The 26,178-nt window shown below is 43.6% G+C and overlaps 1 protein-coding gene across 6 annotated transcripts in view; it reads right to left on the bottom strand.

Moving 5' to 3' along the window:
* NCOA1 (nuclear receptor coactivator 1) overlaps positions 1–26,178 on the bottom strand; it is a 620,070-nt gene that overhangs the window by 79,882 nt on the left and 514,010 nt on the right. For all 6 annotated transcript variants that reach the window (XM_077489247.1, XM_077489251.1, XM_077489250.1 and 3 more), the window contains 2 exons: positions 21,747–21,847; positions 4,692–4,869 (listed from right to left, as the gene is read on the bottom strand). In XM_077489247.1, coding sequence (XP_077345373.1) covers positions 4,692–4,869; positions 21,747–21,847 — 279 coding nt within the window. The remainder of the gene's footprint in view (positions 1–4,691; positions 4,870–21,746; positions 21,848–26,178) is intronic.

Below are 26,178 nucleotides of genomic sequence, written 5' to 3' on the forward strand. Positions count from 1 at the left end.
TCAGAGGATCAGGGGTGCAATGCCAGACTCCTGAAGCCAAGGCCTGCAGCTTTCAGCCTGTACCTCAATGCGGTCTGACTGTTTGCAAGCTGAAGGGCTTGTGAATGAACTACGAGGCCGCTCATCAGCGATGGACCAAATGGTGAACGTATCCTTTAAAGGAGAACTATGGCCAATTTTTTTCTGGCCATACTTCTTATTTGGATCACAGTAATGCAGTTCGTTCTGCACTCCTGTGACCCATTTTCACCCGACAGTGGGCTAAAGCCCGCTGTCGGCTGATGTCACTCAGTCAGTCCTGGCTCGGGAGAGAGCCCCACCATACAGTTGGGATCCACTCAGATCAGTGTTTCTCAACTCCAGTCCTCAAGGCGTCTCAATCAGGTCATGTTTTCAGGCCTTCCATTATTTTGCACAGGATATTTGATCAGTTTCACTGCCTTAGTAATCACCACAGCTGTTTCATCTAAAGGGAAATCCTGAAAACATGACCTGTTGGGGCGCCTTGAGGACTGGAGGTGAGAAACCCTGACCCAGATGCCTGGACTGGCAGCTGGCTCAGCCTCTCAATGATTCTGCAGAGAGCCTGAGCCAGCCTCTCCCACCCCATCCGCACCAGTGAGCACTGGAGGGGAGAGCAGAGAGCCGCTGACTGACAGTCATTGAGGGAGAGAACTGGAGGGGAAGAACTGAGGGATCACCGGTGTTTGATCACTCAGTTCCAACTGCAGAGATGGAAGGGGGCAGATGCAGCATTGGATCGCTGCTGCATCCACCTATGTAACTAATTGTTTTTTGGCAATCCCAAACTTCTCTTTTAAGGCTCACAGCCAGGAATATCATAAGCAGGAGGGTGACACAATATGGCGGAGGGTTCCATCTACAGCAGGTGGGTAGCTGTCCTATCCAAGAAGAAGTGGGGCCGGGACTGGTTACAGTTACAGTTTGGCGCCAAACTAGCCAATCATGACCCCCCTTACAAGAAGCTTCAACAAGTCACATAGAGCTAGGGTTGCCACCTGTCCGGGTTTTGAATCAAGTATCCGGGTTTCAGTCCACCTGAAAACTAGACACGTTATTCAGAGGAGAATGTGGCTCTGGTACACTGTTACATGTTTATATGATTTTATTTTTATTTATTTTATTTTGCCTCTATCGAAAATAAAAACGTTTGTAAACAAAAAGAATGTGGCTCTGAAGAGGGGCTGACAGGAGGGTGAGGGGGCATTATGTGCGCCATGTTACTATTCTCTTTAGAGCGCCCAAAGGTGTCCCAGGTCTATTATCCTATAGGTCAGTGATGGCGAACCTGGGAACCCCAGATGTTTTGGAACTACGGTACATTTCCCATGATGCTCCACTACACTGCAGAGTGCCAGAGCATCATGGGAAATGTAGTTCCAAAACATCTGGGGTGCCCAGGTTCCCCATCACTGCTATAGTGTATACTAAAAAAATGTTTTTCTTTTTACTGTGCACCGCTAAAGTGTTCAGGTTTGGCTTGGAGAAAAAATGGCAATCCCTAGATAGAGCCCACCTCATTTCCTGGCTGGAGGACATCGAGCATCATCTAGCCCTCTCCCCCCCCCCCCCCAGCTTAACTGTCCTTGGCCTGCCCCCCCTTTCATTCATTGGATTTCAGTCCTTTCAGTTATGGAGGCTCAGCCTCACATGTGGGCGATACCTAGGGGGCGATCTACAATAAATGCAAAGGCATCCTGCCGAGGAATGCCCACTCCTCCAGACTGACATCCACCCTTGAAGGCAATTTTGATATTTGCATAATTCTTTCCCACTGCTGGGATGAGGGCTCTTGAGAGCAGTATCTAGGCAGAGTACTGTGAAGTTATGTACAGCACCCTGCTGGCACCTCCCACTAGCCAGCCATGATCTGCCCGCCTTGCATAGAGAAGCACAGAGACAGAGTGATGACAAAACCGGCTCTAAGATAAAGTACGCAATGAAAAATGGAAAGGTTTTTTTTTCCCCCAGGAAGGAACCAGGAAAAGATAAACGCATTGAACATACTTGCCACGTACAGCCACTGGCAAGTGAAGGATGAAGCCTTTGCTCAGAAATCAGTGTAGAGGAGACGGGTTTTGCACTCAGCTGCTATGCCAACAGAAACACAAAAGACATACGATGTATATATATATATATATATATATATATATATATATATGGAAGTCCAAAGGAGGCTGACGCCTTGGGCTTAGTCATAGACGCAGTCATATGAAGCACATTATAAATCGTATGACGGCTAGATGCACACTGTACAGCTTGTGCACTTACAATTAATATTCCAGTTGTCATGACAGCTTAGTTCCGACCTTCTCCTGTACTGAGTGTGAGTGGTGCAGAGCGCAGACAGCAGTGTGTGAGACATAGGGGGGCATCTACTCCTAGGTTACCTTCTGGCTGCCCAGTTTTTTTTTTTTTTTTATTTCACTCTCTTACTCTGCAGAGCAGTAGAGCACAGTCTATACAAAAAGGATTTCACTTGGTGGCCACTCCTGCATTATACTGACACTCACTGGTTTTTATTGATGGCATTTAAGGCATGCTAAAATGGCACACAATGATACTGACTGAGAGGTAACTTGGGCATGCTCTAAGTCTGTGGTCTCCAAACTGTGGCCTGGGGGTACTTTGCTTGCCTTTATCCAGCCCTTGGGGCACCTGGTGCACTCTTGGTGTTCTGGTGGGAAAATCTGCATTGTCTGCATCCCCTTGGGGAGTGTCATGACAAAACTAAAATTCCTATTGCAGGGGGTGTATCTTAGTGCAGACTTCTGGATAAATCAGTGAGCCAATCACACAAGCAGGAAATTACATTTCTGGGGGCGTTCTGTACACCAACGGTATATAGAACATCTTCAGGTTACCATATTGTATTGACATTTACATAAAATTACAGATTTATTTTTTTCTTTAATCTGCTATATCTTTAATCACGAAAGTGGAGTAATCATAAAATGATATCCATATTCTTTAGAAATAATCCAGACACATCCACTTCTTATTCCGTTTTTCTGCCTACATGTAACATCCTCTGGGAGGTCCCGAACCTCTTCCTGGTTGCAGTCATGTGACCTGCTCAATGCACACTACCAGTTTCCTAGTCCATAGTCCATCTTGGAAATGGGCAAGAGAGGGTGACTACATTCCTACATATAGTGGGACCATTCAGAACTAACATAAAGTCAGATCATAGTAATAAAAAGAAAAAAAAGTATCTGGAAATTTGGAGACAACTGAGAGCAAAAGAAGGCATTTCTATTGAGTTAAGAGTAAACAGGTGAATAAGATATTTAGTGTTTCGGGTCACTTTAAGGCATGCTAAAATGATATACAATAAGAATGACAGACAGATCACTTTGGCATGCTTTAAGTGAACCATGAGTCTAAGACCCTAAATGCAATGGAAAAAAATAAATCCCTAGAAAAAGGATGTTGCCCACAACGGAGCTCTACTGAATGATAGCAGCATTGCTACCATCCCTGAGAGGCGAAAAGGTGTCGGTGAGCAATTTCCCCAGGGCAGCCTCCACCTATAATAGAAAGACCACTACTGGACCGATATAGAACTCAATTATCAGTGTTGGGTCCATCTAGAACTCTTATCAGTGGTGGGTTTATCTGGAATTAAATTATGAGTGTTGGGACCATCTATAACTTAGTTATCAGTGCTGGGTTCTTCTAGAACTCTATTATCAGTGTTGGGTCCATCTAGAACTCTATTAGTGTTGGGTTCAGCTAGAAGTCAGTTATGAGGATTGGGTTCATTTAGAAGTCAATGACCAGATTTGAGTTAATTTAGAACTCAATTATTAGGGTTGGGTTCATCTAGAATTCAATAATGAGTGTTGGGTCCATCCAAAACTCAATTATCAGTGTTTGGTTTATCTTAAACTCAATTATCATTGTTGTGTTCATACAGAACTCATTTATCAGTGTTGGGTTAATATTTAATTCAAGTATGAGTGTTGGATTCATCTAGAACTCAATTATCAGTGTTGGGTTATTCTAGAATTCATTTATGAGTGTCAGGTTCATCTAGAACTCAATTATAAGTATTGGGTTCATCTGGAATTCAATTGTCAGTGTTGGGTTCATCTAGAATTCAATTATCAATGTTGGATTCATCTAGAACTCAGTTGTCAGTGTAAGGTTGATCCAGAATTCAATTATTGGCATTGGGTTCATTTAGAACTCAATTATGAGTGTTGTGTTCATCTAGAATTCATGTATGAGTGTTGTGTTCACCTAGAACCCAATTCTGAGTATTGGGTTAATCTAGAACTCAATTATCAGTGTTGGGTTCATCTAGAATTCAACAATCAGTGTTGGGCTCATATAGAACTTGTTTATCAGTGTTGGGTCAATCTAGAACTCATGTATGAGCATTGGGTCCATCTAGAATGCAGTTGTCAGTGTTGAGTTCACTTAGAACTCAGTTATCAGTGTTGGGTTCATCTAGAACTCCATTATCAGTGTTGAGCTGAATGACTCCCCCCTGGACAGGTTCTGTACATGCAGATCATTCTATTTAATATTATGGAACATGTTCATTGCTTGTTCACACCATACACATATTGTGGTGTGTAGGAAAACCCAGCTCAATGAACATTGGTGTGAACAAGCCCCCAATGTCTGAGAGTTATATCCGTGGACAGTGCTGGGTCCATTACCTAGAGATTTGGGGAGCAGATTTTTGACAAACTCGTCGTGGTCCCCCACATGCAGAATGCTGTAAATGCTGTCCTTCATCAGCTCCTCCTGCTTGTAGCCCAGGTAGTTGGTGACATTTTCTGACACAAACACAATGCGGCCTTCCTGGTTCACCACAAAGAAAAAGCCGTCCAGAGCCTGTTGGACAAAAAAATAAGGGAAAGTTTGTCATTCCGTTCACGAATATGTATAGAACAGTCCTCAGCCCTGCACAGAAAATGCAATACGTCATTTACAGTAGGAAACCAAAGTCAGCGCCATATTCCAACTATGTCTACAGAAGACCAGGATAATGTGTGGTGTTGTCCTATGTTAGTACCACCAGCAGGTAATGGGTTGATTTAATTCCACATCATCTATCAGAGCTACAAAAAATAAGACCCATGTCCACTTCTAACACTATAAAGTGGACCTTGTACTACTGGAATTGTCCACTTTGTCATTAATTTTTGGAGACCAGAAGTTCACCTATATGGAGAGGGTTGGGGAGGTCATGTTGAACTCCAAGAGTTATCGTTATTGCCAACTTAGTCCAGCTTGGTACAATGTCATTATTCATCTCTTATACCTGGAGGTCTTCTGAAGATGTGGAAAACTAATATGAACAGCTTCCCCTTTGCACATTGACCACAGGGGTCACCGACTGGACACTACCACCATTAATAAAATACCTTGTATCTTTTTCAGTGAATACAAGGAGTTTCTTGATTGGATGAGGGTAGATAATGACGTCACCTGCCTACCGCTCCTCTCTACCACTCAGAGAACATCTTGTATACATTGAAAAAAAACACGTCGACCCCCCCAGTCAGTGTGTAGAGGTGAAACCTGCTTACACAGGACACAGAAAATGATAGCTATTCTTGGAGGAGAGCGTATGGGGCTATAGTTCTGGTACTTGGCTCCAGGATTCAGTTCGGACTCGCAGGACACCAGGATTTAAATAAAATCCCGAGACAGTCCCAGCGAATTCGGGGTGGTTGGGTGGTATGTTCCGTCACCCCTCTGGCGGTCAGTAACCCCATAGCGATGCCACTGGTATGTAGGGCAAGTTACTACAATGGCTTTCAGCATCAGGTATAAGATTTGGATAATGACCATGCCAAGCTGGACCAATGTAAGATAATGGAAGTGTATTGGACAGTACCTATTCCTATACATACAGGTTTCATAAGGGAAAATCTGATTAATAAACAATGTCCTCTGGCCTACAGTATGGGGATTATGGTTATACATAAAGTTTAAGGGGTTTAAGGTAACTTCTAACAAAGTTTAAGGGTTTTAAGGTGACTTCCAACAAAAAAAAAAAAATGCAGATTTTAATTTGTGCGAAAAATAATAAAAATAAGTAATAATAATAAGGCAAATAATATTAGGTGGTTAAAGGGCAGAAAAATGTGGCTCAACCGTGGGCTTTTACCACACACCCCCAACCGCAAGTGTAGATGGGGCTATTTTGAGCTTTCAGTGCATTTTCAATTGTAATGTGTGTTTTTGCCAAAATGCAGAAATGATGTGGCAAGAAAGTTTTTTTCAGCAATGCAATGCACTGCCGAAAAAAGCTTTATAGGTTATAATGTTAACTAGTTATAATGCATTTTAGCGCACTGGTTCCTCGCCTTATTGCACATATACAGTGTGATGTTGGGAATGAGCCCTAAAAGGTATAATGTGAGCAACCGAGAGGTCTCCAAAACAAAAGAAAATCAGGAGAAGGCTTCTTGGCTTAACCACGTGGGCCCCTGGAAGACAACAAGGTCCAGGAACTTGAGTGGGTAAGCCAACAAGCCTACGGCAGTATAGGTTTAGAGCCTGGAAAGGGTTAAGGGCGCCCTCGTGCCTCTCTCCGCCTTGATGCGCAGGCTCTGATGACGTAGCGCTCACAGCTGTTCATGGCGTTCCTCCATTGCTACGAGATGGGCCTTGTTGTGCTGCCAGCACACATCCTTGTTATGTCACGGCAGGGAACAGCCTGGAAAGCCGAGCATGCTACCCTTCCAGGCCTCCAATCAGCAATGCTGGCTCTTCGACTGGCCCCGGGCCTAATACAACAGCATCTAATGTACCACGGTAATTATTAACAAGTACTATAGCCAAAACAGGAAATATGAAAACCACGCTCAACTGTGAAAATAAATCTCTGACATCCACTCCCAGCACACACAGGGCAGGCCCAGGCCAACGGATTCCTCCCATTAACTCTGTGGCAGCCATATTGCTAATAACGACCGGCTCTGTGTGGACTAGGCAAGCTTTGATCCTCAATAACCTTGATGTGGCCACCACACTCCCTGCACACATAGGGCAGGCCTGGGCCAGCAGATTCCCACTGTTAACTCTACGGCAGCCATACTGCTAATGACGTTCTGCTCTGCGTGGCCCAAACCAGCTATGGCCCTTATTAACCTCGATATGACCACCACACTCCCAGCACACACAGGGCAGGCCTGTGCCAGTGGGTTTCTTCCATTAACTCTGTGGCAACCATATTGCTACTGACAGCCTGCTCTGTGTGGTCCTAGCCAGCTATGGCCCTTATTGACCTTGATATGGCCACCACACTCCCAGCACATGCAGGGCAGTCCCAGGCCAGTGGTTTCCTCTTATTCACTCTGTAGTGGCCCTATTGCTACTGATAGCCTACTCTGTGTGACCTAGGCCAGCTATGGCCCTCATTAACCTTGATACGGCTACCACACTCCCAGCACACAAAGGGCAGGTCTGGACCAGCAGATTCCTCCCATTTACTTTGTGGCAGCCATATTGCTACCAACAGCTTGCTTTGCCTAGGTCAGCTAGGGTCCTCATTAAGCTTGATATAGCAACCACACTCCCAGCACACACAGGGGATGCCTGGGCCAGCAGGCTCCTCCCATTAACTCCACTGCAGTCATATTGCTACCGATGGTCTGCTTTGCGTGGCCCTCATTAACCTTGGTTTGGCACCACACTCTTAACACCCACAGGGCAGGCCTGAGCCAGCAGATTCCTCCCATAAATTCTGTGGTGGCCATATTGCTACCAACAGCTTGCTCTGTGTGGCCGAAGTAAGCTATGGTCCTCATTAACCTTGATATGGCCACCACAATCCCAACATACATATTTCTTCTAGCACTGTTGTCACCTAGTAAAGGGAGACTTCACATTTAAGCAGCCTTCCCCCTTCCTTATTCCCCACATGCAATGATTGGATCTGAGTGCCCAATTGTCATGTCCGAATACTGTCACATGTAGGTGAAGAGAAGCTTTTACATACTGTATAGTCTGACCAGTACCCCACACAAGTGTTTAAGGTAGACAAAAGGAGTAGTTGAGGAGAACAGCAAAATTATTAATCAGTGAGCGGGTTGGGTGCTTAGAGACTTCAGCCACTGTGGGTCATTCAACTTGTAGTGTCTTCTCAAAACACAAAATATCAGATTTGGGCTGCCTGAAGCCCAATGTTTAAGTCTGTAAAGGTTCATTAATCAAAGTCACGTTATAGCTCATAATAGTACATTGCTTCTCAACATGAGAGGGCAAGTTTTACAGGTCAAGACTGAGCATTTTTCTTGCAGATGATATTCTTTGGTAGACAGTGAGGTGGACATTTTGGACAGAGAGCAAATCTAGATTGTGAGAGAGGCACAAAAGAGGCCATCTACGCCATTAACAGCCATCCTTGAAAAGAGGTGGGGGTCTTTGACACCATCTGGCTTCCACATATAATGCTGTTTTAACATCTCTACCCCAACAACAATTCATACCTTAAGCCATGTGCATCAAATGATTAACACCTAAGCAGTCTTCCTGACACAATGATGGGATTATTTAACTAGAAGATGGTGGTTCCACAACATTCACACCCACATCCTGTTCTTGGACCTAATCTTTCCTTGGTGGATCAAGGTGTTGGTGCCACCTGTGTGGGTGTAAATGCTGGGGTATGCTCCTGACACTCAATGGAAACAAAGAAGTGGCTTTGAGAAGCTAAGAAATGTCTTCACCATTACAGAACAAGTCTAGTTGAATTCAGTCAATGATTAGATAATAGTCGCATTCCACTGGACTTGTTCCCTAACAATAAGAATGTTTTATAGCTTATTTAAGCCATCTTTCCAGTTCTAATGAGCATCAGGTAGATACCGCAGAATTTATATCCACACAGGTTGCACTGACACCTTAGTCCAATCACCATAAAATGTGTCATTCCACACATTAGTACTGAAGAAGTGGCTTAGAGAGGCTACGAAAAGTCCTCCACAATACAGAACAAGTCCAGTTGAATGTGACCATCTACCACTAGATCATATTCACAGTGAATCTAATGAATGTCATGTAGATATCCCAGAATTTATATCCACACAGGTAGCACTAACACCTAATCTAATCACCATGGAATGTGGAAGTGGCTTGGAGAAGCTATGAAAAGTCTTCAACAAGTCCAGTTGGATTTGACCAACTTCCTTTAGATAATATTCACATTCCACTGAACTTGTTCCTTAACAACATGGATGTTTTGTAGCTTATTCAAGTCGCTTTTACAGTTTTAATGACACTTTAGTCCAATCACAATGAAATGTGTTAATCCACTCATTAGTACCTAGGAAGTGGTTTAGAGAGGCTACAAAAGGTCTTCCACAATACAGAACAAGTCCAGTTGAATGTGACCATCTACCACTAGAAAATATTCACATTCCACTGGACTTGTTCTGTAATGTTAAAGATATTCTGTAGCTTTTTCAAGACACTTCTCCAGCTCTGAGTGTCAAGAAGATATTTATATCCATATAGGCAGCATTAACACGTACAGGGCTTGTTCAAACTTGACTACATTTCTAACGCTTAACAAACACTCCTATAGCGTTAGTATGGGCGTTAGACTCGCTTAAATGAGCTTTAGTATGGGTGTTAGACTGGCGTTTTACAAGTGTTAACGATGAGTTAAAATTGCTCCCCAAATGCCCTATGGGCAGTTTTGAACCATTTGATGAGCGTTAAGGCACGTTAAAACTGCGCCACAAACGCCTATTCCATAACAGTTAATAAACTAATCTTAACACCCCTGAACCGCACCGCAACTGCCTGCCAGAGCATTTGTGAAGCTTTACCATAGACTTGAATGGGAGGCATTGAGAGACTTTAAATGCCTCCTGACTCAACATGAGGTTTCAATTTTGAAGCGTCGTAATGCTAACGCTTCATGTTTTGATAGTGTGAACAGCACTGTGTGCTGTCCATTGTATCGCCATTCAAGGGGCATTTTTATCTCCTCTCCAACGCTTGCTTTTAATGCCAGTGTGAAGTTAGCCTTATCCACTCACCATGAAATGTGTCATTCTCACTCATTAGAACTGAAGAAGTTGCTTGGAGAAGTTACGAAAGGTCTTTGACAATACAGAACAAGTCCAGTTGAATGTGATCAATTTCTACCAGATAATAATCACATTTCCATTGGACTTATTCTGTAATAGTAAAATATATTTCATAGTTTATCCAAGCCACTTCTAGTGAGTTCTAATGAGTGAGATGAAACCCCAGAATTGATATCCACACGGGTAGCACCAACACCTTAATCCAATCACTGCGGGTCATTCCAATTATTAGAACTAAAGAAGTTGTTTTGGAGAAGCTTCCAAAGGTCTTCAGCATTACAGAACAAGTCAAGGTGAATGTGACCAACTACTACTAGCTGAACATGCCACCTTTTCACTCTCCCTCTTCACTATCCCTTCCCCGCTATATTTATTTATTTTATTCTTGTGTGTTTGTCACGTTTTGTGTTGTCACTTGCACGTTTGACGAGTAGGGTGTCAGTCCTCGGACCAACCCTGAAAGTTGTGTGGGAGGGTGGACATAGGCCTTCTGGCTTGGTTTGCCCTCTCTTTGGGGGTCTTCCTTCAGGGGAGCCCCTACCCTAGTACCTGGGTGGGTCTGTTTCGGCAGACCTTCTGGAGAAAGGCGGTCATCTGGCTTCGGCTAGATGGGCCATGTATTGGTACCTCAGTCCCCGTCTGGAGCCTAAAGCCCCGGGGGATCAGGGTAAGGTCCTTCCTTGTGGAGGACAGCAGATACCCATTGCACGTTTTTGTGTTCACTCTTGATGTGTGTGCACTTTTTTTTTGCACCGGGTGGAAGTTTTTGGGTGTGTTTTGCACGCCATAGGCTTTTTCAATAATAAAAAAAAAACTACTACTAGCTGAACAATTTTTGAAGTTAAGATACCTTCAGGCCTCCCTTATGTTGGTAACAGTTGACCTCTCTATAGGTTAATGGTGAATAGTGTCTCAACCACTTCAGAGGTCTGTCACCAACAATTTGCAGAGTGGGACCTGGCTTTAAAGCCCATTGTGGGCAAACAGAAAAATATCTCCGAAATCATCAGTTCAGGTAAACTCTCTGTTGACCACAGCCTCTGTGGGTCATACAACCTGTGGTACCATCAGATTTGGCCTGCCCGAGGTTAGAAGTGAGGAAAATGTTTGAGGTTAGGATGCCTTTAAGCTTCTCTTATGTCAGCGACAGTAATGGCCTTTTTCTATGTTGCTGCGATTCATTTCTCGGGCACGTCAAGGGGCCTGTCAGCATCAAATTGCAGAGTGGGTCCTTCTTTTTTAAAGTGCAGTGTGGGCGGACAGACAAATATCTATGAAAGTATCGGTTCCTGCAAGTTCTCAGTTTAATGCACAGGAATGTACATTCCTTCTTCTACTAGTATAAAACAGGTCCGCTCTCAATGGCTCCTGCAGAGATCAAACAGTCAGCCTTCGTGGAGAACAGACGACGTGGCATGTTTGAGAAGAATCAAGGTACATGTGGGGTGGCTGATAAAAAACGCTTGATATGCATGCCCCACAAGTGGCTAGACTAGGAGGCTGTATCAGAGCTGGCTGCTTTTATAGGTATATTTAATAGAAACTGTATAGGGCCCTACATGGACAACGTAAAGGTTCTGTATGAAGGCCAATTCCATCTACAAATGACCAGCATGGTTCATAGCAAAATTGCTCACATTATATTTTGCCTTTCTTTGAAGGTGGCAAGATAGACTACATGGCCAAATGTTTGTGAATGCCCGACCATCACACCTACTGATATGGCCAATGGTATGTAGACCCTTGCCCCTTCAAATTATGGAGTTTAGATGTTTCCAATGAAGGATACTGTTAATGCTACAACATACAACAACCTTGCAGACCATGTAACAACAGTTTGGTTAAAGGGATAGTTCAACTTTACAGAAAAAATGTGAAGGTGAACTAACACTGGACACACTCCCCACCCTATCTGGTCCCCACGATCCGTAGTGGTCAGGGGTCCCTCAGCCAGGCCAGCAGCCTTGGGATTTGAAATCCTTGTTCTTCCTCTACTCCGTCAGTGCTTCCAGGACAAAGCAGATAGATTTTGATTGGTTAGTGATATCAATTAACTTTTAGGTTATTTTTAATCGCTGTGCACCGAGCCAGCTTCATAAAGTCATCGTTTGCCAAGTTGGGTGTGGAGGAACCTGACCTCACAAATGCACTTCAGGAACAATGCTTCAACATTCCCATAGACACACTCCTAAACCTTGTGGACAGCCTTCCTATAATGCCGCATACACACGATCTGAATTTTGGTCGGAAAAAGCTCTGATGGTTTTTCCAACAGAATTCCGTCAGGATTTCGCTCAAGCTGACTTGCATACACATGATCACACCAAATTCCGACCGTCAAGAACGCAGTGAAGTACAACACATACGATGGGACTAGAAAAAGGAAGTTCAATACCCAGTAGCCAATAGCTTCCATCTCCTAGTTGAATCTGAGCATGCACGAGTTTTTGCGCGTTGGAATTGAATACATACGATCGGAATTTACGATAGAAAGTTTTTCCATCTGGAAAATTGAGAACATGCTATCAATTTTTTGCTGGCGGGAATTCGGACAGCTAAATTCCGAGGGAGCATACACACATTTTTCTGATGAAAAGCTCTCATCGGTCTTTTTCTGGCCGGAATTCCGATCGTGTGTACGCGCCATAAGAGCTGAAGCTGTTCTAACCGCAAAGAATTGGCCAACTCAATACTGAACCCTACGGACTAAGACTGGGATGCCATTAAACTTAATGTGCGTGTAAAAGCAGGTGTCCCAATACGTTTGGTAATATAGTGTATGAGATTCTATCAATCCTTTCAACAACCACAACCCTATCAACGTGGTCACAGGTTCGTGAAGTCATCATGACTGTCAAAATAAAACCTCCATTTTTTTTTTTCTTTTCTTTGCTCAGCCAATAACAAAGAGCGGCTGCTGACCGGTATATGCTGTGCGAGCCGCACAGGAAGCACACACACAGCCTCTGTCAGACAGTGTTTGTGGTTTGGCTCTCCCGCCAGCATACTGTCACATGCGTAAACCCTTCCAGCCGTTCATAACTGGAAGCCGATCAAATAATGAATTTGCTGAAGCAGCTCTTCACATCTCTTAATTGCCAGCAGTCAACAGTAAGGTGTGTTATCACACAGCTGCCAGGCACTAAAACTTTATTGGCTGCTCAGTGTTTCTGGCCGATGTTGGAAGCTATTATCATTATTATATTTTTTTTTATATAGACAAGACAAAATTTCAAGTGGTGGTCCAGGATGTGGTCGTTTTTTTTTTTTTATTATTTTTTTTTTTTTTACATAATATTATTATTTGTTTTTAGTTAAAAGGAGAACTCCAGCAAAACCTAAGCAGTCCAATAATAAATAAACAATAAAAAATTAATAAACTGCTCCAGCTTGGTCCACCTCTATGCTAGTCCCCAAATCCACACAGAAAGGTGCTGGTCCGGCTCGCAACCGCCAAATGCTTCAGAAAGGATGGTGGGTGACCGCACTCTGATATATGGAAAATCCACAAGTTTATTACAAATAATCCATCAATAAAAGCACATCACTGCTTCTCAAGGCAAGGAAAAAACGTTGACGCGTTTCACGCTACAATCGCTTGCTCAGTATTATATACATTTCATGCTACAAGCGATTTGTTTTATATGTATATATATATATATATATATATATATATATATATATATATATATATATATATATATATATATATATATATAATTATTATTATAATACAGGTTTTATATAGCGCCAACAGTTTGCTCAGCGCTTTACAACATAAGATATATATATATATATATATATATATATATATATATATATATTAGATTGTAAGCTCTTCTAAGCAGGGCCCTCTTAATCCTCTTGTATCTTATTGTATTGTAACTGTATTGTCTCCTTTTTATATTGTAAAGCGCTATATAAATCCTGAATAATAATAATAATAATATATATATATATATATATATATATATATATATATATATATACACACACACACAGTATATACACAGTAAAACCTTGGATTGTGAGTAACGCAGTTTACAAGCGTTTCGCAATACAAGCTGTTTTTCTTTTTAAATCCTGACTCGATTTGCGAGCGTTGTCTCGCAAGACAAGCAAGATTCAAGCCTCTGGGGTGTGCAGTACCGAATGTGGCCAGAGGTGCGGGGGGGGGGCACCGGTGACGCTCGGAGACACTCAGAATCACATGCATATATAGTTATGATGAAACACTTGTAGTGTGAAACGCGTCAACGTTTATTCCTTGCCTGGTGATGCTGTTCTGTGCTTTTTACGAAGGGAAATAATCTATAAAAAAAAGCACATCGCAACTTCTGAAGGCAAGGAACAAATGTTGACATGTTTCATGCCACAAGTGCTTAGTCATCTGTGTATGACTAAGTGTTTGTGGCGTGAAACGCGTCAACGTTTGTTCCTTGCCTTCAGAAGCTGTGATGTGCTTTTTAGTGATGGTAAATAATCCTTTAACAAAAGCCCATCATTGCTTCTCAAGGCAAGGAGCAAACATTGACATGTTTCATGCCAGATGCACTTAGTCTTATGTACATATAGTAATAACTAAGCTCTTGTAGCATGAAACGTGTCATTGTTTGTTCCTTACCTGGAGAAGCTATGAAGTGCTTTTTAGTGATGGTAAATAATCCATCAATAAAAGCACATCACAGCTTCTCTAGGCAAGGAGAAACAATGACGTGTTTCATGCCAGAAGCACTTAGTCTTGAGTATATATATTAATAATGAAGCCCTTGTAGCATGAAATGCGTCATTGTTTGTTCCTTACCTGGAGAAGCTATGAAGTGCTTTTTAGTGATGGGAAATAATCCATCAATAAAAGCACATCACACTTCTCTAGGCAAGAAACAATCATTGATGCATTTCACACTACAAGCACTTAGTAGTGTTACATATAGTTATGACTAAGGTTTCTTTATTAAAAATAATCCATCAAGAAAAAGCAAATCACAACTTCTCAAGGCAGGGAACAAACGTTGATGCGCTTCACGCTACAATCGCTTGGTCATATGCATATATAGTTATGATGAAACACTTGCAGTGTGAAATGCTTCAACATTTGTTCCCTGCCTGGAGAAGCAGTGATGTGCTTTTTAGTGATGGGAAATAATCCATCAATAAAAGCACATTACTGCTTCTCAAGGTAAGGAACAAACGTTGACGCGTTTCATGCCACAAGTACTTCGTTTTATGTATATATTGTAAAGACTGAGCCCTTGTAGCATGAAACAGGTCATTGTTTGCTCCTTATCTGGAGAAGCTATGATGTGCTTTTTAGTGATGGGAAATAATCCATCAATAAAGGCACATCGCTGCTTCTCAAGGCAAGGAACAAATGTTGGCACGTTTCACGCTACAAGCACTTAGTTGTATTATATATAGTTATGACTAAGCTTTATTTATTAAAAATAATCCATCAAGAAAAGGCACATCACAACTTCTGAAAGAAAGGAACAAACGTTGTTGCGTTTCATGCTACAAGCACTTAGTTATAATTATATACATTTCATGTTCCAATTCTTATTTATATACAGTAAAACCTCGGATTGCGAGTAACGCGGTTTACGAGAGTTTCGCAATACCGGCTGTTTTAAAAAAAAATCCTCGAGCGTTGTCTCACAAGACAAGCAGAATTCAAGCCTCTGGGGTGTGCAGTATCGCATGTGGGCAGAGGTGCAGGGGGCACCGGTGACACTCAGAGACCCTTGGAGTCATATATATAGTTATGATGAAACACTTGTAGTGTGAAACGCGTCAACATTTGTTCCTTGCCTGGAGAAGCTCTGCTTTTTAGTGATGGGAAATAATCCATAAATAAAAAGCACATCACAACTTCTCAAGGCAAGGAACAAACGTCGACATGTTTCACGCCACAAGTGCTTAGTCATATATGTATGCCTAGGCGCTTGTGGCGTGAAACGCGTCAACGTTTGTTCCTTGCTTTCAGAAGCTGTGATGTGCTTTTTAGTGATGGTAAATAATCCTATAACAAAAGCACATCACTGCTTCTCAAGGCAAGGAACAAACAGTGACATGTTTCATGCCAGATGCACTTAGTCTTATGTATATATGATAATAACTAAGCTCTTGTAGCATGAAACGTGTCACTGTTTGTTCCTTACCTGGAGAAGCTATGAAGTGCTTTTTAGTGATGGGAAATAATCTATCAATAAAAGAACATCACGGCTTCTCTAGGCAAGGAATAAACATTGACGTATGTCATGCCAGAAGCACTTAGTAGTGTTACATATAGTTATGACTAAGCTTTATTTATTAGAAATAATCCATCAAGAAAAAGCACATCACAACTTCTCAAGGCAAGGAACAAACATTGATGTGTTTCACGCTACAAGCACTTAGTGATATGTATATATCTTTATGATGAAGCACTTGTAGTGTGAAACGCGTCAACACTTGTTCCTTGCCTGGAGAAGCTGTGCTGTGCTTTTTTGTGATGGGAAATAATCCATCAATAAAAGCACGTTACTGCTTCTCAAGGCAAGGAACAAACGTTGACACGTTTCACACCAGAAGTGCTTAGTCCCATGTGTATATAGTCACCAATGTAAGAGGAACATTCTTCCCATTAGCCACCAATATATAAGGGAACATTTTTCCCATTAGCAACCAATATAAGAGGAACATTCTTCCCATTAGCCACAAATATAAGAGGAACATTCTTCCCATTAGCCACCAATATAAGAGGAACATTCTTCCCATTAGAAACCAATATAAGAGGAACATTCTTCCCATTAGAAACCAATATAAGAGGAACATTCTTCCCATTAGCCACCAATATAAGAGGAACATTCTGCCCATTAGCCACCAATATAAAGGTGAACATTCTTCCCATTAGCAACCAGTATAAGAGGAACATTCTTCCGATTAGCCACCAATATAAGAGGAACATTCTTCCCATTAGCCACCAATATATAAGGGAACATTTTTCCCATTAGCCACCAATATAAGAGGAACATTCTTCCCATTAGAAACCAATATAAGAGGAACATTCTTCCCATTAGAAACCAATATAAGAGGAACATTCTTCCCATTAGCCACCAATATAAGAGGAACATTCTGCCCATTAGCCACCAATATAAAGGTGAACATTCTTCCCATTAGCAACCAGTATAAGAGGAACATTCTTCCCATTAGCCACCAATATAAGAGGAACATTCTGCCCATTAGCCACCAATATAAAGGTGAACATTCTTCCCATTAGCAACCAGTATAAGAGGAACATTCTTCCCATTAGCCACCAATATAAAGGGGAACATTCTTCCCATTAGCCACCAATATAAAGGGGAACATTCTTCCCATTAGCCACCAATATAAGAGGAACATTCTTCCCATTAGCCACCAATATAAGAGGAACATTCTTCCCATTAGCCACCAATATAAGAGGAACATTCTTCCCATTAGCCACCAATATAAGAGGAACATTCTGCCCATTAGCCACCAATATAAAGGTGAACATTCTTCCCATTAGCAACCAATATAAGAGGAACATTCTTCCGATTAGCCACCAATATAAAGGGGAACATTCTTCCTATTAGCCACCAATATAAGAGGAACATTCTTCCCATTAGCCACCAATATAAAGGGGAACATTCTTCCTATTAGCCACCAATATAAGAGGAACATTCTTCCCATTAGCCACCAATATAAGAAGAACATTCTTCCCATTAGCCACCAATATAAAGAGGAACATTCTTCCCATTAGCCACCAATATAAAGGGGAACATGCTTTCCATTAGCCACCAATATAAGAGGAACATTCTTCCGATTAGCCACTGATATAAAGGGGAACATTCTTCCCATTAGCCACCAATATAAGAGGAACATTCTTCCCATTAGCTACCAATATAAGAGGAACATTCTTCCCATTAGCCACCAATATAAAGGGGAACATTTTTCCCATTAGCCACTAATGTAAGTGGGGAATTATTCCCACTGGCCACCAAATTGAGGAGCATTCCTTCCACTAGCCAATGTGAAAGGCATTGACCTCCAATGAATTGGTATTACCAAGGATTCCCTGAGATCTAAAAATTATTTCAAGGGTTCCTCTGGTGTAAAAAGAAAAGTTAAGAAGGCTGGTTGAGGAAAACTCTTTCAACCATTTACCATAGAGCAGCGATTCTCAACCAGGGTTCCGTGGAACACTAGGGTTCCTCCAGAGGTTGCTAGGGGTTTCTTCAGCATTGGGCAATTTCTGCCTCTCAGATAAGTTCCCACCGACATCATTGACCTTTTTAGCTATCTGGAAGGAGGTAATTCTTCCCAATGACCACAAGTGTAAGGACCATTCTTCCCAATGACCACAAGTGTAAGGACCATTCTTCCCAATGACCACAAGTGTAAGGACCATTCTTCCCAATGACCACAAGTGTAAGGACCATTCTTCCCACTGACCATCACACTAATGTATCATAAGTTGTAGACTTCTAATTTTTAGCAGGGGTTCCCTGAGACCACAAGACTATTTCAATGGTTCCTCTGTGTTGAAAAGGTTGAGAAAGACTGTCCTAGAGGAACCCATTGAATTTTTTTTTCAGGTCTCTGAGAACCCCTGTTAAAAGGCATCAGGGATCATCAGCATTGGCCCTGGAACTATGTAGGCACCATCAGATGAAAGGTCAATCAGCCACAGCTCAAGAAACCATTGGCAGCCTCCAGAAGAACCTTAGGGTTCCACAAAATCCTGGTTGAGAATGGCTGGCCACATCCACACAGACATTGCCCAGAATAAGAGGCATCGGCGTGGAATGTTCAGATGTCCGGGACACCTGGCTAATGAGTTTATCAGTGACAGGTCTCAAACAACCGTTTACAGTATGGAAGGTGGAGTACAATCAGCAGCTGGTAACGTGCGAGGTCGCACACATTCTGGAAAGCCAAGGACTAACTTCATACCACCCAGCTGCCCTGCACCTGCTCCCTCCGACCGCCAGACGTGGCTTTCTCACATGGCGGGTCATAATTATTTCTGCCAGGACGGACCTGGGACATGTGCATAGCACCCAAATCTCCAGATCCAAGCCCTTCTGTCCATCTCTCCTACATGGTTGTCCCCTCTTTTAGATATCTGCCTAGGATGTCTCCATACTACACAATCACCCTTTAATTATGTAATTACTATACATCTTTTTATTATTATTATTATTATTATTATTATTATTATTATTATTATTACCACCTTAATGTTATTGTATTTTTATTATCACCAATAATAATGAAAATTGTAATGTATTTTTATTATCAATAATAATAATATTTATAATAACAACAATAGTTCTTCTCATCTCCTGGTTCAGGAGGTGTTCTGTAGTCCACAGAGAGAACTGGGTACAATGTAACTGATAGGAGTGTAGCACAGGAAGGTATCAGGGTCGTCACTCTAGAACTGGACTACAGAACACCTACCCCTCTTTCTCATCTCCCTGACATGGTTCAGGAGGTGTTCTGTAGTCCACAGAGAAAACTGGGTACAATGTAATTGATAGGAGTGTAGCACAGGAAGGTGTCAGCTCACTGGATTCACAGGGATTTCATGCAGCCATCAAATAGATGTGGCGGCTGCATTATTATTATTATTATTTTATTTTACTGCTTTCTTTTCACCTGGTGATCCTGCCAGCAACACACTTCCTGTCACAGGGTGACAACGTTCTCTCACTGTACTGTATCTATGGAGGAGCATTGCTGCCCCTCCTCCCCAAGATCGGACTACAGAACACCTCCTCCTTTTCTCATTTGAATAACATGGGTGGACATGTTCTGTAGTTCAGTGAGTGGACTGGGAACAAGTGATCAGCACAGGAAGGTATCGGCTCACGGGTTTCCTGGCAGGATCAATAGTGGAATTTGTTGCCGTCACTGAGCAGATGTGATGGCTGCAGTTTCCTGCCTTAAGGCGACGCTTACTCTTGTGACCCTAGGACAGGACTACAAACCCCCCTTCCTGCTGTTCAACTCCACACTCAACTTGAGGACTTGAAAAGAGGGAGGGAGGTGTTCTGTAGTTCAGAGATAGAACTGGGAACAATATAGCTGATAGTAGTGTGGCACAGGAAGAGTTGAATAAAGAGAGGGAGGTGTTCTGTAGTTCGGGCAGAGAGAGGTCTGGGAACAATGTAACTGATAGGAGTGTGGCACAGGAAGAGTTGAAAAGAGGGGGGGAGGAGTTCTGTAGTTCAGAGAGAGAGAGGACTTAGAACAATATAACTGATAGCAGTGTGGCACAGGAGAAGTTGAAAAGAGGGAGGTAGGTGCTCTGTAGTTCAGAGAGAGAGAGAGAGAGATAGAGAGAGAGGACTGGGAACAATATAACTAATAGGAGTCCGAGTGTGGCACAGGAAGAGTTGATAAGAGGGAGGTGTTCTGTAGTTCAAAAAGAGAGAGAGAGAGAGAGAGAGAGAGATAGAGAGGGGACTGGGAACAATATAACTGATAGGAGTGTGGCACAGGAAGAGTTGAAAAGAGGGAGGGAGAGAGTTCTGTAGTTCAGAGAGAGAGCGAGGACTGGGAAGAATATACGGTAACTGATAGGAGTGCAGCACAGGAAGACATCAGCTGATGGGAGCAGCAGATTTACTTTTCATGCTTTATTGTTCACTTGGTGATCCTGCCAATAACAAACTTCCTGTGCTATGGTAACACCCTAGGACTACAAAATCCACCCCCCCCTCTCCTAATCTTTAAACCATGGGGAGGCGTTCTGTAGTTCAGAGTGAGAGAACTGGGAAGAATGTAACTGATCAGAGTGCAACACAGGAGGTCACACACACTGTGACAGACATGATGTGTATTTTTTTTTTCACTAGAGGGGGCTAGGAGGGAGCATAGTTAGCATGCACATATCCTTTAACAGCCTACACTTCATCCCCAGCACCTGAAATATGTTATTTTGGACCCACTGGGTCTCTGCACTTCTCCAGGCAATGCAGGCAGACCGTGGCTGTTGGAGGGGGGGGGGGGAGCAGCAGGATGCTGTACAAAGTAAACATGCACTTATCCTTTTACAGTCTTCACTTCCCCCCCAGCACCTGAAACATGTTAGGATGCTAGTACCCTGTGTAATGCAAAAGGGACATGCCCGGTAGGAGGGGCTTATATACATTATGTTGGACCCACTGGGTCTCTGTGCTTCTCTAGGCAATGCAGGCAGATCACGGCTGGTGGGAGAGGCCAGAAAGCTGTTGTACACAGCTTCCTGAAAACATCACAGTGCCCCAGTACTCCTCTCTAGCGCCCTCAGCAGTGGGAGGGGTTATGCAAATAGAAAATGGGTGGGTGTCTGGGTGCCTTTAGGTCATGCCCACTGCCCGCATGTGACGCTGAGCCTCAGTGAATAAAAAAACTGAAGCCCAATGAATGAAAGTGGGTTGGGGGGGGTGGGGGGGGGGGCAGGGGCTATGGGGATAGTCAGGCTAAGGAGAAAAGGGCTAGATGATGGTGGACATAAGGGCTCGATCTGACTTGCTGCAGCTCCTAATGCACATTGTGAGAAGCTCACAGTGTGCAGTGAAGTCAGAGCAAGCGTTTTCAGTACAGGAGCTCAAGACTGAAAGCGGAGGCCGTTTATTGAGCTTTAAAGGCTGCTGTTGGCTTTTATTCACTTACCTCTAGGAGGAGAGGTCCCAGCGACTCCTTCTCGATCATCCCACCGCTGCTGGAGGAGATGTCTGATTTCTGGATGTCGTCATCGATACCGGCAGCTTTCTCTGCAGAACAGAAAAGGGAAATCGGAATGAAATACAATAATAAGTCTATAAGTCTACAGAACTCCTTTGAAGCTGAACATGTTAGCAATCACCATTATATAGCATTAAATGCGGCCAGTATAACCCAATTTTAGTATTATATCCCCTGCACAGCAGCACTCAGACTGGAAGAGGGACGGGCTTCACTGGGGACCAAGCTTGGGCCTGATATGGCCAGTATAGACAATACAAATACAGTGACTTTGTGTGCCTATTGCAATCCCTATCAATCAGAGCATTGGGGGATCTAAGCTTGCCCAGGGCCCCCAATCTGCCTTAACTGGACTCCATCCAAAAGTAACAAATGAATCAATAGACACTTAAAAGGTAAAATAAAGAAAAAAAAAAAACTTTTGCTTCAGTAGTCACCTTTATTCCAGAGACGTCACCCGCAGTACCTTTTTCTGCCACTAGATATCGTCAATCTGAAGGCCAACATTTCTCGACCCACTTCTTCTCACCCTAGACCCACCCACAGCATGTGACTGCACAGTGATAGAAGAAGCCTGAACTCATTGCTAGGTCACCCTGATCTCTTCTCCTATCAGGATGCACTTGAATCGATTGGCTCCTTGCGCTGCTTCTCCCTGTCACACTCCAGCCCTGCTGTACAGAGTTTGAGGGTGTAACTATGAACCATGGAGCCCTATAGCATGGTCAACCAACCTCAACCCAACCTGAACAGTCTCACTAATGGGGCACCCCTTCCACCCCAGGTCCCGTGGGCCACCAACCCCAACCCAACCTGGTCAGCATCCCTAATGGGGCACCCCTTCCACCCCAGGCCCCATGGGCCACCAACCCCAGCCCAATCTGAATAGCCTCCCTGGTGGAGCCCCCCTCCCACCAAAGGTTCCATAGGCCACCAACTCCAACCCTATCTGAATAGCCTCCATAACAGGACCCTCCCTACACCCTGGGATCCATAGCCGAGGGGAAGGTGGTAGTCTATGAGTGGAAGTTTGAATCATGAAGCCCAGTAGCATTGACCAGCAACCCTAACCCAAGCTACACTTCCTCAATAAAGGGGCCCCCTCCCACTCTAGGCCTCGTAGCTGGTGGGGAGGGGGGGGGGGGCAAGGGAGTCCAGAAGTGTAACTATGAACCAGGGAGCTCCATAGCAAAATTCTGACCTTAACCCCACCTAACAGCCTCCCTAATGGGGCCCCCTTCCACCCCAGGCTGCATGGGCCACCAACCCCAACCCAACCTGAACAGCCTCCCTAATGGGGCCCCCTTCCACCCCAGGTCCCATAGGCCACCAACCCCAACCCAACCTGAGTAGCCTCCCTAACAGGACCCTCCCTACATCCCGGGCCCCATAGCCGACGGGAAGGAGGGAGTCTAGAAGTGTAGCTTTGAATCATGTAGCCCCATAGCATGGGCCACCAACCCTAACACAACCTAAACAGCCTCAATAAATGGGCCCCCTCCCTCTCCAGGCCCCATAGCTGGTGGGGGAGAGGCGAGGGAGTCCAAGAGTATAACTATAAACCATCGAGCTCCATAGAAAAATTCTGACCCTAACCCCACCTGAACAGCCTCCCAAATGAGGCCCACTTCCCACCGCAGGCCCTCATTCCCACCGCAGGCCTCATGGGCCACCAACCCTAACCCAACTTGAACAGCCTCACACTCTGGGCCCTATAGTTGGTGACGGGGGGAGGAGGAAGGGGTCCAGTAGTGTAACTTTGAACCATGGAGCCCCATAGCAAAATTCTGATGGCCATCGGCCACTAACCCTAACCTCACCTGAACAGCCTCCCTCCCACCGCAGGCCCCATGGGTCACCAGCTCCAACCCAACCTGAACAGCCTCCCCAACAGGGCCATACACCAGGCCCCGTTGCCGAGGGGAAGGGGGAAATCCAGGACTGTAACTATGAATCATGGAACTCAAATCCCAACCCAAACTAAATAGCCTCCCTAACGGGCCCCCTTCCTATCCTGGGCCCATGGGCCAGCAACCCCAGGCCAACCTGAATAGCTTCCCTAATGGCCCCCCTCCCACCCTGGGCCCCATAGCTGGGGGGGGGACCAGAAGTGTGTGAACCATGGAGCTCTATAGCAAATTTCAGATTGCCATTGGCCACCAACCCAACCTGAACAGCCTCCCCTGGGCCCCAAAACCACCGTGTGGGCTTCTATAGCTATTGGTACACCATTGAGAAAGTCAACACCAACACCGAAAGGCAGGAGGAGCACCAACCGCCAAACTGCCAATGTGTAATGGTTCTAAAAGCCATCTCAGGTGATGATCATGAGATGGATAAAGGGAAAACCAAGGCTCTCCAACGAGACAGAAGTGCCAGTGGCCCCCACAGAGCCACTTACAGTAATGGACTTTAACAGTAAATTTAATTACACGCCGCTCTCTTACATCCTGTCCTTTAAAAGCTCTTACAGTAAAGAAAAGAGATGTGCGCGGAATGCATTAGTCCCGGTCTAATGCGTTCACCTCTCAAGGAAAAACAACCGGTGGAGATCCAGTCTGCCTGGCATTACAATAGTCAACATAGTTACTTTGGAAGAGCGAGGACAACTCTCAAAATAAAAAGGAATCGTTTGGCCGCTGTTTGCACTTGTTTTGTGGTCAGCGGCTTGAGATCCTAAAATAATTTTTCATGGCACAATTCCTCCCTAGAAAACTCACTGCGGCATTCCGCGAATGACTGCAGACCGGTGAACTGTCCCAGATTTGCTGGGACAGTCCCGCAAACTCTGGGCTGTCCCGGATTGGCTGGGACAGTCCCGCAAACTCTGAACTGTCCCGGTTTTGCTGGGACAGTCCCGCATATCGGCCCTCTGTTTCGCAGTTTGCTGTGTCCTGGGATCACAGCATCAACTTGCAGGGATCAGGGACAAAAGTGGGAGGTCCCTACTTGTTTACAAGACAACCCCAAAAACAGGTGTGATGGGTGGTCTCTGAAGGCATAAAGTGGGTGGATGAAATAAAGTCCATGGGGGGGATCCGGAACCATAATGTTGGGACATGTAGTCAATGTTGTAGCTTGGGACACAGTTCCACGTGACCACTTCCCTACCATTCCAGATCAAATGTTATTTTACGTTATAAAAAAAGAGTATCGTGAATCAGGAAAATGCCACTTTATGGCAACTAGATGGAGATGATAATCATGTACTTATTTACTATGATTGCCAGCTCCAGATAGTGGCCATAATCTTGTAATCTGGCTTCACTTTAGTCTGTAGGAATGAATAACATTTGACTTAGAGAGAAAATAGCTGCGTAATGTTTGAATTTAATATTAAGTGCTTAAATGCCAATGTCATGTAATATTAAGTGCTTATATGTCAATGCTATGTAATATTAAGTGCTTATATGCCAATGCTATGTAATATTAAGTGCTTATATGTCAATGCTATGTAATATTAAGTGCTTATATGTCAATGCTATGTAATATTAAGTGCTTATATGCCAAATGTTAAGTCGTATTAAGTGCTTATATGCCAACATTAGGTAATATTAAGTGCTTATATGCCAATGTTTGGTAATATTAAGTGCTTATATGCCAACGTTAGGTTATATTAAGTGCTTATATGCCAATGCTTGGTAATATTAAGTGCTTATATGCCAATGTTAGGTTATATTAAGTGCTTATATGCCAATGCTTGGTAATATTAAGTGCTTATATACCAACGTTAGGTTATATTAAGTGCTTATATGCCAATGCTTGGTAATATTAAGTGCTTATATACCAATGTTAGGTAATATTAAATGCTTATACGCCAATGTTAGCACACCAAGAGTGAAGGAATAATACACACGGCTCTTGTATTTAAACAATATTTGCTTATCCCGGCATTCAGCTTTAAGAAATGAAAATCATTTGTTTCTCCTAGGAAGGGAGGAGAGGAAGGAAGGAAATCAGAATTTATTTTGGCAGAGGATCAGACGGGGACAATCGTGTTTTTAATATCAATACAGTTACAAAATGTTACAAATGGCAATTAAATAGTTACATCATTGTAACAAAAAAAAAAAAACGTAGCCTTCCTTTAAGCAGCTGATCATAAGGGGTTAAACCCGTGGGAAATTTGACAGCACGTGTTCCATGGCGCACTCCCGGAGCTCCGCCACGATCTCCAGCTGTTCCTACACGAGCTGCGACGGCCTGTTTACCCGCCGTAATGATCGCTTAATAATAATTATTTGTCTGGCTGGAGATCTTTGAGTGTTTTTTTTTTTTTTTTTTTTATATCTTGCGGAATGGCGGAACCACTTGAAGCAGATTGCGAGGATGCCGTCAGATCAGGTCCGAGGCGTGCCAG

Source organism: Lithobates pipiens, unplaced genomic scaffold (assembly GCF_037356315.1).
Source record: "Lithobates pipiens isolate NorthernLeopardFrog02 unplaced genomic scaffold, aLitPip1_a1.2 Scaffold_18, whole genome shotgun sequence".
Taxonomy (NCBI): domain Eukaryota; kingdom Metazoa; phylum Chordata; class Amphibia; order Anura; family Ranidae; genus Lithobates; species Lithobates pipiens.